The sequence below is a fragment of the Eubalaena glacialis genome, chromosome 1 (assembly GCF_028564815.1).
Source record: "Eubalaena glacialis isolate mEubGla1 chromosome 1, mEubGla1.1.hap2.+ XY, whole genome shotgun sequence".
Taxonomy (NCBI): Eukaryota; Metazoa; Chordata; class Mammalia; order Artiodactyla; family Balaenidae; genus Eubalaena; species Eubalaena glacialis.
In genome coordinates, this window is record NC_083716.1 from 158,880,705 (window position 1) to 158,895,703 (window position 14,999).

General features: G+C 42.3%; 1 protein-coding gene and 1 long non-coding RNA gene across 4 annotated transcripts in view; one reads left to right on the forward strand and one right to left on the reverse strand.

Moving 5' to 3' along the window:
- The window catches only part of LYPD6B (LY6/PLAUR domain containing 6B), a 221,935-nt gene extending 220,243 nt beyond the window's left edge, over window positions 1-1,692 (forward strand). For all 3 annotated transcript variants that reach the window (XM_061199930.1, XM_061199940.1, XM_061199949.1), the window contains one exon: window positions 964-1,692. In XM_061199930.1, the coding sequence (XP_061055913.1) occupies window positions 964-1,128 (165 nt within the window). In that variant the 3' untranslated portion in view covers window positions 1,129-1,692. The remainder of the gene's footprint in view (window positions 1-963) is intronic.
- The window catches only part of LOC133097769 (uncharacterized), a 141,851-nt gene that overhangs the window by 38,067 nt on the left and 88,785 nt on the right, over window positions 1-14,999 (reverse strand). The gene's annotated exons all lie outside the window — the stretch shown is intronic.

Here is a 14,999-nt window from a genome sequence, read left to right on the forward strand (position 1 = left end):
ATCACTTATATGCTGAATCTTAAAAAAAAAAAAAAAGATGATACAAATGAACTTATTTACAAAACAGAAACAGACTCACAGACTTTGAAAACAAACTTATGGTTACCAAAGGGGAAAGGTGGGGGAGAGGGATAAATTGGGAGTTTGGGGTTGATATTTACACACTACTATATTTTAAATAGATAACCAGCAAGGACCTACTGTATAGCACAGGGAACTCTGCTCAATATTCTGGGAATATTTATATGGGAAAAGAATTTGAAAAAGAATAGATACATGTCTATGTATAACTGTTCAGGTGCTGGACACCTGAAACTAACACATCAACTATAATCCAATATAAAATAAAAATATTTTTAAAGAAAACTTACCTATTAACTATTCTTCAGAAATATTCTTAATGGCTACATAATATTAAAATATGTGTTTGTACTATAATTTATCTAATTCCTTATTAAAAATATTAGGCAGCTTTTAATATTTCTCTATTCTAAAAAAAGCCCCACATAATCTTTGTGATTTTGGTGCATATTACTGGATTGATTTATATAAATAATCTTGAAGCTCTTGATAAAGATTGCCAAATTACTCCCCAGAAAAACTGAAGCAATTATATTCTCAGTAGCAGTGTTTGAGAATATCAAAATTACTACCATGTCATGGACCCAGGCTCATGTACATTTTGGAAATCTTCGTCAATTTGATAGGAAAAAGGTATATTTTCAAATTCATAATTTTTATTAAGTCTCAAACATTTAAAAAATAAGATAGCATTTTTCTCTTGTATGCCATTATATTTTAGAAAATTTTTAAGTTGAAATAAAAATTTATATACTCATAAGAGATAAAAAAAATAATTCTGTCCTCAGAGCTGAAGAAGGCTTTTGTTTTTCTTCATTTGACCCTTCCCTCTTCTTCCCTTTATTCACTTGCTCTTTCCTTCTCCTCTTCCTTTGGTAACAGGAGTGTAGGTCTTGCTGTGAAGGGATGATCTGCAATGTAGAGTTACCCACCAACCACACTAATGCGGTCTTTGCTGTGATGCATGCTCAGAGGACGTCTGGCAGCTGTGCCCCTGCGCTCCACCTACTACTGCTGGCCTGGGCCTTCGTGCTGTTGTTGATGTGATACCACCATTCCTGGGAGAGGCAGAGACCAGCCCTCTAAAGCACAAGCCAACAACTGTATAAACAGTGAACTTTGGAGTGAAGACCAATCTTGCACTTGGTGAAGAATGCTCATTGGACCCCAAAGCAGAAGCCAGTTGTTGCTTAGCTAAAATGCTCCTGCACGAGGCCACTGAGGAAGAGGACTTGGCAGGGACTGAGGGATTATGTGGATTTTATATTTCTTGATCAGAGGGGCTGCATTTTGTCACTTCTGCAAGGAGAGTCTTGCCAGCATCTACTACGGGCAGGTTCAGTAGCCTGTATTGTCCCCACCTGACCAGGCCTGCAGCAGAAAGGACTCCTTGACCTGATCAACTCCTTCAGGGGCTGCTGGATCAGACCCTCTCTTTTCCGTGATTAGCTCAGAGCATTTCTATGAAATATAACCCTTCCCCAATAAGAAAGCAATTTCCCCGCCAACGGTGTAGTCAATGAGAAGGGCAACTACAGGAAGAAAACTTCCAGTTGAACTAATATGAAACCCATTTGCTAATTGTGGGGGGAAATAAAACTTTTAAATTATACAATGTAAAATGCATGCTTATGTGTTTTTTGGCTGATGTGGAGACCTCAGGTGAAACATTAACCAGTGTCATAAAGGAGGCCAATTGAAGTTATGTGTTCATGCACCACAGGTGATATATTCTAGCATAAAGTATAAAATCCTATGCCATTGTGACTTAGTTTTTTCTCTTGGGTGAAGGACCCTTCTTAGGATGCTAAATGCAAAATTAGTGAATTGAGAAGGTGAGGAAACATCCCTGATCAAGGAAGATGATACCTTATCATGGGATGGACCCTCAAAAGTAGCAGCTTAAAGACAGAGAAACTGGCACCAGTGTCCCTCTCCCAGTCAACTTGTCTCTGAATGTCAGGGCCACTAAGAGAACCTTTCTAAACACATGCTAAAATGTTTGGTCCCCTTGTCTTCTCTTTCCTTCTTATAACACAGTCCCAGAATTTCAAATGAACAACTTCTGTTTCTAGAATCCTAATTTCCTGCCTTTACACTTTGGGGTGACCTTTAAACACTCTGCCCTTGTATGTATAGTGAGGAGTTAATGAAGCGTTTGTTTTTTTTTAATTGAGCATCTACCATTAGAATACTGAGTGCTCCACAGAATCCCCTAATGCTGCTGCCCTTGCCACGCGGGCTCATCTATGATGGGGGTTGGCAAACTATGGGCCATGGGACAAATACATCCCACTGCCTGCCCATCTGCTGTAACAAATAGGCTGTTGACCAGGTGGCTTAAACTAAAACATGTAATCCTCACAGTTCTGGAGGCTGGGAAATCCAAGATCAAGGTGCCAGCAGGTCTACTGTCTGGTGAGAGCCCTCTTCCAGGTTTGCAGACTGTGGTTTTCTCATATCCTCTCAGGGCAGCGTGCAGAGAGTGAGCATAAGGGTACTAACCGCGTTCATGAGGCTCCACTTGCATGACCTAACCATCTCCCAGAGGCCCCACATCCAAATACCATCACATCTGGGATTTAGGCTCCAACACATGAATTTGGGGGAGACAGATGCTCACTCTATAGCAACTACCTACTTTTGTGAACACAGTTTTACTGGAACACAGCCGTGCCTATTCGTTTACGTATTGTCTGCAAGCTTCTTTCCTGCTCCAACACCGAGGATGAGTAGATGCAGCAAAGAGCATCTGGCCTACGAAATCTAAAAGATTTACTATTTTGCCTTCTACAGGAAAAGTGTGCCAACCCCTAACCTCTGAAATGGCAGAAGTGCATTGGGAGAAAGCTGCTTGCTTTACAGGGACCGTGGTGATCACGGGGGTTCCTCAGCCTCTGCAGTGGTTTTTGCCAGATCACTTTCCCTAGATGCATCCATGAATTTTTCTTCTTTGTTTTGATTGTTTGTTCCACTCCTTTGATTCAGTCTCTTAGTAGTTACGTGCTGTTGTCAGGTGCCGAGCTGTCTGTTTCTTCTCATCCTTGACACACTGGGAGAGTCTCATCTTGAGGCTCTTTAGCTTCCAGTACAACAGGGCGGAAGCAGACATCGTTACCTCCCTGTCTCTGGCTGAACCCCAGACTCACCTGGAAGCATCCGTTTTGAAGCCTGATGTAGATTTATCCTGCCTTTCACTCAGCACACCTTGAAGTATTTGAGTTTTTATCGCTTATGCTTGTTTGAAATTAATTATATATGGCTTCAGTTGGAACATTTTAACAGCATCTTTGGTGGGTGTATTTTTATTCGTCTGTGTAGTTGACGAATTGTCTGGTTAAAAAACCATTAGCAGCCAGTATTTTTTTCTGATTTTGTTTCTGCTTTCTAGATTAATGATCTTTCCTTTCCTGAGGAAACATCTTAATTTTCTCTTCTTCACCCCACACATTCTGTTTTCATGGATTGCCCTCCTTACCACCACTCCACTGAGCATTTAAGATAGGGCTATGCTGAGCAAAAGAGAGAACACACAGAGGAAACAAACTCCTGCAAAGGCAGCTGAGTGAGTTGGGGTGCCAGATTTACAAATATTTAAGAGCATGGGATGCCCCATTAAATTGGAATTTCAGATAAACAACAATTTTTTAGTATAAGTTATTCATGAACTCGTAAGTGCGGCTCATCTAAGGCGATGTTTTCAAGTCCCTGTAATCAGAATCTTCTGGGTAACTTCAAAACAATACACATTCCCAGGGCATCCTGGAGACATTGACTCAGTAGCTCTGGGATGGAGCCCAAGCCTAACCCCAATAATTAAATGTTAAAGAAAAAGCTCCCAGATGATTATGATGCTCAGCCAGGTGGGTTACCCTTGACCTGAGAGATTTATTCCTTTTTCTGAAGCCCAGTCTTTGGCCACATAATAGAAGTGCTAATGAATAATAAATATGCTCACAAGTAACCTGGGTTGGAGCTGTGGTTCTCATTGCGGTCTCCAGACCAGCAGTGTCAGCATCACCTGGGAACTTGTTAGAAATGCAAATGCTCAGCCTCCATTCCAGGCCCATTGAATCAGAAATTCTGAGGGTTCAATCTGTGTTTTAATAAGGTTTCCAGGTGCTTCTGATGCACACGCAAGTTCAAGAACCACTGGATCAGAGAAGTGCTTCCTAAATGTCTTCTGTAAATGGGTCCTTGGTGGCTGCATGAAAATCACTCAGGGAACTTATATTTTTAAAAAAAAAAAAAGAAAATCAGACTCCCAGGCCCCAAATCCAGAAAGTCAGATTCTTTTTGTTGGGGCTGAGTCAGAAAATCTGTATTTTTATGAATTCCTCAAGTGATTCTGATACATAGCCATTTTGGGAGCCACTAAACTAGAGAATGAGAGATGGGGGTGACGTTACTGACCAGAAGGCCCAAACTTTTAACACCTGACCTTGAAAGCCCTCTGCGTTACAAACGGACTGTGTGTGACGTCTCCAATGTAATTGTTTTAAAACTAGAATCCAAAAATCAGAGTCCATTGCATGGATTTTTTTAGTCCATTGCATAGTGACTTAGAATGGCCAAGTGTTCCAGACCTCAGATTAATTTCATTTGCCCCTAATGAGCAAGAAGGTGAAAAGTACTTTGTCAAAATATCCAATGAAAACTGGAGTAGTGAGGGCATGAGGGTATGTAGATTTGTTCTTATAAAAGAGACAAGGGGATTAGCTATGAATATGAGGAGCGTGTGAGGGAATGACCTGTCAGAGGTCCATTTTGAATAGATCTACATTCTAGAATAAACTGAATTCCCATCCATCAATCACCTTCTGAAAAAGAAAAAAAAAAAAAAATGGTACAGAACACATCTTTTCCTTGCTGTGTCTAAACCTCCCTAAATTCAACTCTGAGTGAAGTTTTAGCAGCCAGAAATTACAGGTATTGTTTTCAGTTACAGTCTGCATTCTGCTGTGTCAGTCACTGTGTAAAATACATCTCATAAGAAAAGGGAAGAAGGTGGGTCAGTTTCCCTTTCTCACTGGGAGAAAACTTATAAAGCTGTGCAAAGCGTGAAATAAGCAGTATGAACCGGCATGGACTTGGGAATTGGGAAATATTTCACATGTGAGAAATTACTAACTCTAATGCACGATTTTTGTGACGTCAATTGCCATCTTATAAAACTTTGCTCTGACCTTTGGATCTTGCACATTTTATTTTTCACCTAGTTCTTTGTCACTGACTCTTTGATTTGTGGAGGGTTTCACTGTGATGCTGGATATGTCGGGGGACAAAGCATGCCAGAGGACAAAGGTGAATAGTGGATGCACAAAGGTGAAAGTTGTAGAAACTGGAGAGAAAATGGCTGTCGTAATTTGAGTCTGCCTTTAGGCATAGCTCCACGGCTGTGCACCTGAAACAGTCTAGCATCTTCCTATCACACCTCCCACTTCTCCTTTGGCCTTCATAGTTCTGTCTCCTCTCCCATCCCCCTCCCTCATTGCCTTGGCCTCTTTTATCAGATGCTGAGGCTAGGAGCTGAGCTATCTAGGGGGTAATACAGAATGTGAGCTACTCAGAGTGTAGGCTGTGAAAAATAGGGCTTTCACAGCTCAATCCCAAGAATACTATTCAAGGAGTCCGGGAATCTGCATTTTGAACAAGCGTCTATCTGGCACATGAATCTGGTGATTCTGATACTGGTAGTCTTAGGGCATCATCTTTACAAATAATAATGCAAGGCCTCAGTATAAGGCTGTAGAGGCTTTAGTGAGAGCCTCCACCATGCAACTCCTAAACCTCCATATCTGTACTTTTTTGGTCTATGAAAATTGGTCCCAGTGAAGGGGCTAGGAGCAACTGGAGGACACCGTGGCTTGGCAGAGCTGCCCTGTTGGGGATGGTCCTGGGAGGCCTGGACAAGCGGGACCTCCAGGAAACCTGTACCTCTTCCAGCCAAGCAGGATGTCCAGGGTTCTGACCACTGACTGGACTCCCTGCAAGTCATGGCTGTGTGAGTAGGAGGAGCAACACGAAGCCAAGGGCAATGGAGCCTGTCCACAGAGGCTAAGCAGAGGCGAAAAACCAGATCCAACTCAAATACTCTTTAAAGGAGGATAAGCAACAGGGGGCAAGCAGGTCCTGGAGACAGACTCTGTCTAGGTTGTTGAGGGTCCCCAAGGAGAGTACCTTTTAGAGAGTGACGTATCCATCCGGATGACTTCAACTACAAATAACAGAGAGGCCCAATCAAATTGGCATAAATAAATATGTTGGCTCACACAACTAGAAGTCCAGAGGCAGAGTGGGATTCAGGGTGGACTTAACTCGGTGGTCCTAGCTCCATTCTCTGCTGTTCTTTTGGCTCCATCTCCCCCATGTCCTCTGGTAAGGAGATGGCACAGCTATCCCATATGTCCCAGCCAGCATCCGGGGAAAAGACAGAGGGATACTACTGGACACATGCCAGGAAGTGAAAGTCTTCACCCAGGCTCCCAGCAAATCACAAAGGAAGCCAAGGAAGATGTGGTTACCCCTGGCTTAGTACAGCTGAAGGGAGATCTCTGTCCCCAGGGGCATGTGTGGTGCACGGCAGAGGGTAGATAGCTGAGCAAAATAGGAATTGAAGAGGAGGAAGGAAGAAATGGATCTGGGAGGGCAGCCAGAAATGTCTGCTCCAGATTCCCACAGTCTGAGGCCGTGTCAGGAGGCAGTTGTTAAGGTGGCTGAGAAAGTGCTCATGTGTTAGAGATAAGCCAGCCAAGCCCTCTGAAGCTGTACGGACTTGCCCTAACCCCACGGCTAGTTGGTAGCAGACCCAGACAGAGAAACTCTGCTGCCTACTGCAATTTCCACCAAGTTCTCTTTTGATTAATGTATGTTGTAAATCTGCAAGGAGTGGAGAGAGTACTCAGCACTTCCCAAACTATTCTGCAAGAGAAGCTTTTCTTTCTCGAGCATCTGAGTTCCATAGAACACACTCTGTTAAGCCAACACCACTTTGCAAATGTAGAGAAATGTGGGGGGGGAAAGCTGCAGAACTCGGGGGATGGGTATGGAACTGACCCCTAAAATAAGTGGTATATCCTAGGTGGTTGGTGAACACATGCTGAGTGCACAAACCTTGACTCCTTCAGAAATACTCACTGCTCCAAGAGCTCGGGCTCCATTCTATATAGACTTGTGTCCATTATCCGTAGGTGAGCAAAGGCAGAAAACTAAGACACTGCCTTAAAAAAGGGCAAAATGCTTAAAAAAAAATTCTGTTCTCATGTTGTTGACCTATCAGTGTCCTGAACTAATTTTGATCCCACTCATGGCATTTTTGTCTAGGTCTGAAGGGCCCGCTACTCCTTAGGACTCAACTGCAAATCAATCTGGAAGGCACTGTTTTCTGAGGATTATGTATTCCTCTCTTTCCATATGCCCTTGGAAGAATTATCTGAAGTAGTCACTTGTTATTTTAAATATTTTTAGATTTATTATGAAATTAATCTTTAGTCAGAGATGGGTTCTGAATACTAAGTAATTATCCTTATTTTAACTAATGAATTTAGACCAGAATTTACTAATAGACTGAAGATACCCTTTTGTCAGAGATGTGGACATACTCTCAAGGAAAGTCCTTCTGTATCTCATCCAACAAAAGAAAATGAAGATAGGATCTTCCAGGTTGGTGAACACATGGAGGCTCAGAGAGGGCAAGGGAGCTCACACCCCTTCCCACAGCCTTGCCTAAGCATCTTTTACCATAAACCGCTTCCCACTGGCCACAAAGCTCTGCTCACGTGGCAACAGTGGTGTCCATCCACTATGATGCCTTAACTTGCACCTCTGGCCACTTGCTCAGGTGAAGGGAGGAGACAAGATGGTGGAGTAGAAGGACTTGAGCTCACCTCCTCTCATGAAAACACCAAAATCACAACTCCTAAAACACCATCGACAAGAAAGACGGTAACCTACCAAAAAAGATATTCTACATCCAAAGACAAAGAAGAAGCCACAAAGAGACGGTAGGAGAGGTGCTTTCACAATATAATCAAATCCCATACCTGCCAGGTAGGTGACCCACAGGCTGGAAAATATTATACCACAGAGGTTCTCTCATAGGAGTAGGAGTTCTGAGCCCCAAATCAGGCTCCCCAGCCTGGGGGTCTGGCATTGGGAGGAGGAGCCCCCAGAACATGTGGCTTTGAAGGGCAGCAGGGTTTGAGTACAGGAGCTCCACAGGATTGGGGGAAACAGAGACTCCACTCTTGGAGGGGGCACACGAGATTTCATGTGCACTGGGACCAGGGCAAAGCAGTGACTCCATAGGAGCCTGGGACAGATGTACCTGTGGGTCTTGGAGGGTCTCTGGGGGAGAAAGTGTTGGCTATAGTTCACTGTGTGGGCAAGGACACTGGTGGCAGAGGCCCCAATGAATGTTCATCAGTGTTAGCTCTCCTGGAGTTCACCAAATTGGCACCAAGACCTGGCCCCACCCAACAGCCTGCAGGATCCAGTGCTGGAATGCCTCAGGCCAAACAACCAACAGGGTGGGATACAGCCCGACCCATGAGCAAACAGGCTGCCTAAAGTCATCCTGAGCACACAGCTACTTCTAAACACACCCCTTGACACGGCCCTGCCCACCAGAGGGACAGGACCCAGCTCCACCCATCAGTAGGCAGGCGCCAGTCCCTCCCACCAGGAAGCCTTCACAAGCCCCTGGACCAACTTCACCCACGAAGGGGCAGACACAAGACTACAAACCTGCAGCCTGAGAAACAGAGACCACAAACACAGAAAGCTGGATAAAATGGGACAGCAAAGAAATATATTCCAGACAAAGGAACAAGATAAAATCCCAGAAGAACAACTAAGTGAAGTGGAGATAGGCAATCTACCTGAAAAAGAATTTAGAGTAATGATAGTAAAGACGATCTAAGATCTTGTAAAAAGAATGGAAACATAGATCAAGGAGATTCAAGAAATGTTAAACAAAGACCCAAAAGAACTAAAGAACAAACAGAGATGAACAATACAATAACTGAAATGAAAACACACTAGAAGGAATCAACAGCAGAATAAGTGTGGCAGAAGAATGAATAAGTGAGCTGGAAGACAGACTGGTGGAAATCACTGCTGCAGAACAGAATAAAGAAAAATGAATGAAAAGAAATGAGGACAGTCTAAGACATCTCTGGGAGAACATTAAATGCACCAACATTTGCATTATAGGGGTCCCAGAAGGAGAAGAGAGAGAAAGGGCCTGAGAAAACATTTGAAGAGATAATAGCTGAAAACTTCCCTAACATGGGAAAGGAAACACTCAAGCCCAGGAAGAACAGAGAGTCCCATGCAGGATAAACCCAAGGAGAAAGACACCAAGACACATATTAATCAAACTGACAAAAATTAAGACAAAAATATTAAAAAGCACAAGGGAAAAGCAACAAATAACATACAACAGAATCCCCATACAGTTATCAGTTGATTTCTCAGCAGAAACTCTGCAAGCCAGATGGGAGTGGCATGATATATTTAAAGTGACGAAAGGGAAAAACCTACAACCAAGAATACTTTACCCAGCAAGGCTCTCGTTCTCATTTGATGGAGAAATCAAAAGCTTTACAGACAAGCAAAAGCTAAAAGAATTCAGCACCACCAAACCAGCTTTTAAACAAATGCTAAAGGAATTTCTCTAGGCGGAAAAGAAAAGGACACAACTAGAAACAAGAAAATTACAAATGAGAAAGCTCACCAGTAAAGGCAAACATAAAGGTAGGAAATCATCCACAAACAAATATGATATCAAAACTAGAAACTGTTGAGGAGAGTACAAATGCAGGATATTGGAAATGCATCTGAAATTGAGAGACCAGCAACTTAAAACAATCGTGTATAGGGTATAGACTTCTATATCAAAACCTCATGGTAACCACAAACCAAAAATCTACAATAAATACACATGAAAAAAAGAAAAAGCAATCCAAACACAACTCTAAAGATAGTCATCAAATCACAAGAGAACAAAAGAGGAAGGGAAGAAAAATGACCTACAAAAACAAATCCTAACAATTAACAAAATGGCAGTAAGAACATACATATCAATATTTATCTTAAATATAAATGGATTAAATGCTCCAACCAAAAGACAGAGACTGGCTGAATGGATACAAAAACAGGACTTGTATATATGCTATCTACAAGAGACCCACTTCAGATCTAGGAACACATACAGACTAAAAGTGAAGGGATGGAAAAAGGTACTCCATGCAAATGGAAATCAAATGAAAGCTGGAGTAACAATACTCATATCAGATGAAACAGACTTCAAAATAAAGACTGTTACAAGAGACAAAGACGGACACTACCTCATAATGGATCAACCCAAGAAGAAGATATAACAATTATAAATATATATGCACCCTACACAGGAGCACTTCAATACGTAAGGCAAATGCTAGTAACCATAAAAGGAGATATTGACAGTAACACTAAAGTAGTGGGGGATTTTAGCACCCCACTTACATCAATGGACAGATCATCCAGACAGAAGATCAATAAGGAAACACAGGCCTTAAATGACACATTAGACCAGATGGACTTAATTGATATTTATAGAGCATTCCATCTGGAAGCAGCAAAATACACATTCTTTCAAGTGCACATGGAACATTCTCCAGGGTAGATCATATGCTGGGCCACAAAGCAAACCTCGGGAAATTTAAGAAAACTGAAATCATATCAAGCATCATTTCCGACCACAATGCTATGAGATTAGAAATCAAGTACAAGAAAAAAACTGTAAAAAACACAAACTCGTGGAGGCTAAACAATATGTTACTATGTTACTAAACAACCAATCACCAAAGAAATCAAAGAGGAAATCAAAAAATACCTAGAGAGAGACCTTCAAGATGGAGGAGGAGTAAGACGTGGAGATCACCTTCCTCCCCACAAATACATCAGAAATACATCTACACGTGGAACAACTCCTACAGAACACCTACTGAATGCTGGCAGAAGACCTCAGACTTCCCCAAAGGCAAGAAACTCCCCACGTACATGGGTAAGGCAAAAGAAAAAAGAAAAAACAGAGACAAAAGAATAGGGACAGGACCTGCACCTTGGGGAGGGAGCTGTGAAGGAGGAAAAGTTTACACACACTAGGAAGCCCCTTCACTGACAGAGACAGGGGTGGGCAGGGGGGAAGATTTGGAGCCATGGAGGGGCGCAGCAACAGGGATGCAGAAGGCAAAGCACAGAGATTGCCACACAGAGAACTGGTGCCAACGAGAACTCACCAGCATGACAGGCTTGTCTGCTTGCCTGCTGGGGTGGGTGGGGGCTGGGAACTGAGGCTCCAGCTTTGGAGGTCAGACCCCGGGAAGAGAACTGGGGTTGGCTGTGTGAACACAGCCTGAAGGGGGCTAGTGTGCCACAGCTAGCTGGGAAGGAGTCTGGGAAAAAGTCTGGAACTGCCTAAGAGGCAAGAGACCACAGTTTCGGAGTGTGTGAGGTGAGGGGATTCAGAGCACCGCCTAAATGAGCTCCAGAGATGGGCGCGAGCCGTGGCTATTAGTGCGGAAACCAGAGACGGGCATGAAACACTAAGGCTGCTGCTGCAGCCACCAAGAACCCTGTGTGCAAACACAGGTCACTAACCACACCTCCCCTCACAGGAGCCTGTGCAGCCCACCACTTCCAGGGTCCTGTGATCCACGGACAACTTCCCCGGGAGAACACATGGCATGCTTCAGGTAGTTGCAATGTCACGCCGGCCTCTGTCACCACAGGCTTGCCCTGGATTCCGTACCCCTCCCTCCCCCCGGCCTGAGTGAGCCAGAGCCCCCTAATCAGCTGCTCCTTTAACCCTGTCCTGTCTGGGCGGGGAACAGACACCCTCAGGTGACCTACACGCAGAGGCAGGGCCAAATCCAAAGCTGAGCCCCAGGAGCTATGTGAACAAAGAAGAGAAAGGGAAATTCCTCCCAGCAGCCTCAGGAGCAGCGGATTAATCTCCACAATCAACTTGATGTACCCTGCATCTGTGGAATACCTGAATAGACAACAAATCATCCCAGAATTGAGGCGGTGGACTTTGGGAGCAACTGTAGACTTGGGGTGTGCTTTCTGCAAATAATTTGTTTCTAGTTTTATGTTTATCTTAGTTTAGTATTTAGAGTTTATTATCATTGGTAGATTTGTTTGTTGATTCAGTTGCTCTCGTCCTTTTTTTTAATATATAGATATATATACATATTTTTTTTCTTTTTCAATTTTTGTGAGTGTGTATGTGTATGCTTCTTTGTGTGAGTTAGTCTGCATAGCTTTGCTTTTACCATTTGTCCTTGGGTTCTGTCTGTCCGTTTTTTTTGTTTGTTTGTTTTGTTTTTAGTATAGTTTTTAGTGCTTGTTATCACTGGTGGATTTGTTTTTTGGTTTGGTTGCTCTCTTCTTTCTTTATCATTTTTATTACTTTCTAATTTTTCTCCTTTTAATAATTTTTTTTTATTTTAATAACTTTATTTTATTTCTCTTTCTTTCTTTTTTTCTCCCTTTTTTCTGAGCTGTGTGGCTGACAGGGTCTTGGTGCTCCAGCTGGGTATCAGGCCTGTGCCTCTGAGGTGGGAGAGCCGAGTTCAGCACACTGGTCCACCAGAGACCTCCCAGCTCCATGTAATATCAAACAGCAAAAGCTCTCCCAGAGATCTCCAGCTCAGTGCTAAGACCCAGCTCCACTCAACGACCAGCAAGCTACAGTGCTAGACACCCTAGGCCAAACAACTAGCAATACATGAACACAACCCCACCCATTAGCAGAGAGTCTGCCTAAAATCGTAATAAGGTCACAGAAACCCCAAAACATTACCAGACACGGTCCTGCTCACTGGAAAGACAATATCCAGGCTCATCCACCAGAACACAGGCACCAGGCACCAGTCCCCTCCACAAGGAAGCCTACACAACCCACTGAACCAACCTTAGCCACTGGGGGCAGACACCAAAAACAACGGGAACTACGAACCTGCAGCCTGCAAAAAGGAGACCCCAAACACAGTAAGTTAGGAAAAATGCGAGGACAGAAAAACACACAGAAGATGAAGGAGCAAGGTGAAAACCCACCAGACCAAACAAATGAAGAGGAAATAGGCAGTCTACCTGAAAAAGAATTCAGAGTAATGATATCTTGGAAATAGAATGGAGAAAATACAAGAAACGTTTAACAAGGACGTAGAAGAACTAAAGAGCAAACAAACAATGATGACCAATACAATAAATGAAATTAAAAATTCTCTAGAAGAAATCAATAGCAGAATAAATGACACAGAAGAACGGATAAGTGACCTGGAAGATAAAATAGTGGAAATAACTACCACAGAGCAGAATAAAGAAAAAAGAATGAAAAGAATTGAGGACAGTCTCAGAGACCTCTGGGACAACATTAAACACACCAACATTCGAATTATAGGGGTCCCAAAAGAAGAAGAGAAAATGAAAGGGTCTGAGAAAATATTTGAAGAGATTATAGTTGAAAACTTCCCTAATACGGAAAAGGAAATAGTCAATCAAGTCCAGGAAGCACAGAGAGTCCCATACAGGATAAATCCAAGGAGAAGCACGCCAATACATATATTAATCAAATTAATCAAAAATTAAATACAAAGAAAATATATTAAAAGCAGCAAGGGAAAAGCAACAAATAACATACAAGGGAATCCCCATAATCCCCAGAAACTCTGCAAGCCAGAAGGGAGTGGCAGGACATACTTAAAGTGATGAAAGGCAAAACCTACAACCAAGATTACTCTAACCAGCATAGATCTCATTCAGATTCAACGGAGAAATTAAAAGCTTTACAGACAAGCAAAAGTTAAGAGAATTCAGCACCACCAAACCAGCTTTAAAACAAATGCCAAAGGAACTTCTCTAGGCAGGAAACACAAGGAAAAGACCTACAATAACAAACCCAAAACAATTAAGAAAATGGTAATAGGAACATACATATCGATAACTACCTTAAATGTAAATGGATTAAATGCTCCAACCAAAAGACACAGACTGGCTGAGTGGATACAAAAACAAGACCCTTATATATGCTGTCTACAAGAGACCCACTCCAGACCTATGGACACGTACAGACTGAAAGTGAGGGGATGGAAAAAGATATTCCATGCAAATGGAAACCAAAAGAAAGCTGGAGGAGCAATTCTCATATTAAACAAAATAGACTTTAAAATAAAGACTATTACAAGAGGCAAAGAAGGACACTCATAATGATCAAGGGATCCATCCAAAAAGAAGATATAACAACTGTAAATATTTATGCACCCAACATAGGAGCACCTCAATACATAAGGCAAATGCTAACAGCCATAAAAGGGGAAATCGACAGTAACACAATTATAGTAGGAGATATTAACACCCCTCTTTCACCAATGGACAGATCATCCAAAATGAAAATAAATAAGGAAACACAAACTTTAAATGACATATTAAACAAGATGGACTTAATTGGTATTTATAGGACATTCCATCCAAAAACAACAGAATACACTTTCTTCTCAAGTGCTCATGAAACATTCTCCAGGACAGATCATATCTTGGGTCAAAAAACAAGCCTTGGTAAATTTAAGAAAATTGAAATTGTATCAAGTATCTTTTCTGACCACAACACTATCAGACTAGATATCAATTACAGGAAAAAATCTGTACAAAATACAAACACATGGAGGCTAAACAATACACTACTAAATAACCAAGAGATCACTGAAGAAATCAAAGAGGATATCAAAAATTACCTACAAACAAGTGACAATGAAAACAGAACGACTTACGGAATGCAGAAAAAGCAGTTCTAAGGGGGAAGTTTACAGCAATACAATCCTACCTCAAGGAACAAGAAACATCTCAAAAAACAACCTAACCATATACCTAAA